This window comes from Rhamphochromis sp. 'chilingali' (assembly GCF_963969265.1).
Source record: "Rhamphochromis sp. 'chilingali' genome assembly, chromosome: 16".
Taxonomy (NCBI): domain Eukaryota; kingdom Metazoa; phylum Chordata; class Actinopteri; order Cichliformes; family Cichlidae; genus Rhamphochromis; species Rhamphochromis sp. 'chilingali'.
The window spans coordinates 13781806-13785901 of record NC_137943.1 but is presented as its reverse complement, the minus strand read 5'-3'; the positions used below and the strand labels follow the sequence as shown (position 1 = coordinate 13785901).

At 37.7% G+C, this 4096-nt stretch overlaps 1 protein-coding gene across 1 annotated transcript; it reads right to left on the bottom strand.

Annotated features, from left to right (window-relative positions):
• Positions 1-1646: 1646 nt before the first annotated feature.
• LOC308412771 (C-C motif chemokine 2-like) lies at positions 1647-3409 on the bottom strand (the record flags this gene model as incomplete). The annotated part of the gene is made up of 3 exons (XM_080907334.1): positions 3295-3409; positions 3079-3193; positions 1647-1923 (listed from the first exon to the last, which is right to left on the bottom strand). Exons 1-3 carry the CDS (start codon positions 3359-3361, stop codon positions 1647-1649), a joined length of 459 nt encoding a protein of 152 aa, XP_080763460.1. The 5' UTR covers positions 3362-3409.
• Positions 3410-4096: the final 687 nt, after the last annotated feature.

The following is a 4096-nucleotide window of genomic DNA, read 5'->3' as shown; positions in this document are numbered from 1 at the left end:
TTCCATTAACAAACAGTCATTAGGGGAAAAAGTTACATGTTAACATATAATATACAACTAATATAATTCCTATTTACATCTTATAATATGTACTTGTATTTTGGGTTTCTGTGCACCACAAGGTGTTTTTGTGGCATTTTATGTGCGTCACAAATAAAGAAAAAAACCCATACAGATTGCAAAATTGATAATTCTCAAATGCAATTACTATCTATAACATTAGCTTATCTAGAATTTTTGAATGTACGTGAGTAGCAAATGTCACCAGTTATCATGGTGATCAGTCAGAGATGTGTCTGTTCTTCTGCACACCCATAACAAGTAGACTGTTTGCATGAACCTGACTTGTGCATTAAAATAGAAAGGAAAAACACTGCAGCTTTTACACCCTGATACTAACACGGTACGTGAGCCTCTCTGCTATTTTAGGCGAAAGTCAGCTTTATATCAGAACAAGCTGTTAAGCCAGACCATGTGATGTCCAGTTTTCTTTAAAATTACCATGCAATCTCCATAATGGAAATATATAACGTCATTGCATATTAATTTTAGAACTACAGTGAAAGGATAGCAACAACTTCACCTACTTCCAAGGTGCATGGAGAGGATGAGAAACTAACAATGCAGGCACTCCAGCAACACTTAAAGGTTGCTGAGGGAACAACTTTATTAACTGACCAATGCGTCATCAGGGTATTCCTCACCATCCTGACCCATCATGACCCTGATGAAGGCCACAAGCTGAAACGCATTGGTCAGTTAATAAAAATGTTCCTCTTTACCTATAACTACAGTAAAAGAAATATCAGTTACAATTTTAGGTTTTACACTGCACTTTGGCAGTTATGAAGGTGAGACAACGGAGTTAGCTTAAGTGATTAGGACAGCGATTAGCAGCATAGTTTTGAGTGGTACTACTCTAAGCATGTTGGAGGATACAGAGACGTGCTAGCTGGTTTAACATCTGGTTAGTTGGTTGTTAATTGTTAGCACACTGCACTGTTGGGTGATGTTATTATCTGGCAAAATTATAGCAACAAGTGAAAAGAAAAGTGAAGAGACTCCTTAGTAGAGCTGCTTTGAGGGTATTGGCAAAGGCAAAGTGATAAAGATCAAAACCACACATACCACCTTCCCTTAACCCCTAGACTGGCATTGAAACTATCACTCAACTTTTAGTACAGGTTATTGGTGCAAGGTTTGTTTGACAGCTGGCACAAGTCTGTTTACCATGCCCTAATGATGTAAATGATGCACATCTCCAGATTGCTATCAGTGTTTAGCTGCATTTCTATATTGGCTTCCTTCCTGCACATTGGTTATTTCCATTTTTGTACAAAAACAGTGAGACTTAGTAAGAACAAGAGTTCCCAGGAACATTCCTCACCCACATTTTTCATATTTTACAACAAACGCAACATTTGCTTAAAAGTAACTTTAATTGATTGTGGGAAAGCTTCAAATATATACTTTTTTTAAAACAAACATATTTATGACAATGAAACATGACAAACTGACATTTATATTTATATATATTTATATATTATATTATACTATGTAGCTATAGTATTCCTTTTTTTAACTTTAATGATGAAATATAGCAAGAGCGGTAAAGCTAAGTAGAGTGGCACTGATTTTAGTAAGCTTTAATTTGGGGGGGATTTCTCAGACACATTTTCACTGCTCCTTGTTCCTCCATCCTGCGTGTCCTCTCCCAAAGTGACATTCTTTTGAGGGATCTTTTCTGATGTTGGGGGTGCAGTGGATGTTGCTGGTGTGGATGTTGCTGGAGTGGATCCTGTTGGGGTCGTGTCACTTGTGAATCCCTTTTGCGAATTCTCCCTGTCCACCTTCTCAATTGCTTTTCTTGTCCAGTCAGCGTCTGGTTTGGCACAGATTGTCTTTCCAAGCACGGTCCGTAACCTGCAATTTTTGGTTGGCTATTAATGGCATTGTAATACATTTCTAACATTATTTGTATATACTGGTAGGTGCAAACAGATTTAGAGGCCTCACAGCAAGCCTGCATGTTCTCTCATGTTGTGGGTCCTGGGTCTAGATAGGTGGTTGGCACCTATCTAGACCCAGGACACTCTTACAAAAGAGAGTCTTGATTCTCAAATGCTTCACTTCTTGCTTTTAAAAGTTAATAAAAAAAATAATTTTCACCTCTGTTGCAGCTAGTGGCATGCAATTAGCTTGTATTGAACATCTCCATTCTCAGTACACAGTAAATTTGCTTATCAAATATTTTCCCCTGCAGCATCTCTTTACAGAGTGGTTTCTGAAACTCGAAGGCCTTCCTGTGAACATGTTTTCAAAGAATTTCCTCCAGTACAAAGAGGTTTCAGTGAGAACTGCTGACAGGTTTTTGGATCGTTAGGAATGACATGACTACTAAAGTCCCAACTGGCCAATTTAATTGGTATAGTGGTGAAAATCAAAGACAGACACTGTATTTGAATAGTCAAACATGTAGAACCAAACTTCTCAGAATGACTGGATATCACCACAGGAAAATGTGTTTTTATATTATAGGTCATTTATTTGTCATTTTAATGTTATTTTAAAATAGTTGGATGGAGTGTATAAACTTTATTAAATTATATCTATTCCTTTTTTTAAGCGGTGAAGACAGTGAGGTTAAAGTCTGTCCCAGCTGACTAAATGGAAAGCACAGTGTCAGATGTCAGCTGATCATCCCAGAGTTAACACAGAAAGAGACTGGCATCCATTCCCTCTCACATCTGCACTTACTGTAAGTTTATAGTCATTTTTAATTGAACAAGTATGGTTTTCAAAGCAATGTGGAATATAAAAAAACTCAACACAGTGCCAGCCAGGAGTTTACAACCAAGAACCTTTTTGTGCCCACCTCTGTGTCACTGCCCGTTATCTATGTATTTTCAAATACAGTTTGAAGATAATAATGAAGCATCTCTTTGGAAAGGGGAAGCAAACACCTAGAAAGACCCCAGCTGGCCAACAGCTTTGAACCCAGAACCTTCATGCTACATGTGTTTATATTCATAAAATACAAGTTAAAATGCAGTGTGAGGTTTTTTATTGAACACTTACTGTACTGCTTTGATGCGACAAGTATCTTCAGTCTGAATGGAGTAATTCACAATTCGGTCAAGTGAGACTCTGGTTTTGGACCACACGACACAACAACTGCGTATGCTTATAGGGGCTGAAAATGTCACACACAGAAAAAGTCGCATTAATTTTATCCGTTAAAAACAGTCAAGCTATAAAGTAAATGAAAAATTATTTCTTCCTTGCAGTACTCACTTGTACGGACTGAGCTCATCCAGGTAGTGAAACAGAGAAAAGCGGCTAAAACCAGGCTGGGCTGCATCTTTAGTATTCCGCTTTAGGTTTGTTCTTCAGAAGCTGAGCCTCAAAGCTGTCGGCACAAACCTTCACAGCCTGTTAAATAATCTCTGTGCCTCCCTGAGCTTTTATCAGAGTATCGAATCAAATGAGTCTTGCTCAAATGGCAGACGCAGTGCATGCGTTCATGGTATTTCCTAGTGTGGTCTTTCTGAGCAATCAGGTTTTGATGTTGATTCTAATAAAAAAAAAAGGCCCCTTTGCGCTCGTTCTCATTTTACCAACACAATGGGGTAAAAAACCACTGAGTTCATCATTTATATTTAAACTGTTAACAATGCAACAAGTACAACAGCATCAGAAATACAAACTCATAAATAATCGTAACTATGTGCATGCACAGAAACAGATTAATCCACTTCCTTTATATTCAATCTGAAAGCCACAGGTGACCTGCATTTTAGGTGGCATGTGGCGTGGTAATTTAAACCATGGAAAGTTTTCACGGTGAGAAAGTGAGTTAAGATCAGTGAGTGATTGAATTTGAAAAGCATCAGTCTGAGAAGTTTTAGCAGACTGATACTAATGATTACATCACTAGGCAAACTGATGATGTAATCGAGTCAGTTTTTAAAATGAGAGAGATTGGATTAAATTAAAATCACTTTATTATAGTAAATAAAGAGTGAGTAGGTTCAGAAAGCAGAGTTTCCTCATTTGACAAACATTAGAGGTTAGTGTGCAGTTAAAGGTACGAGCA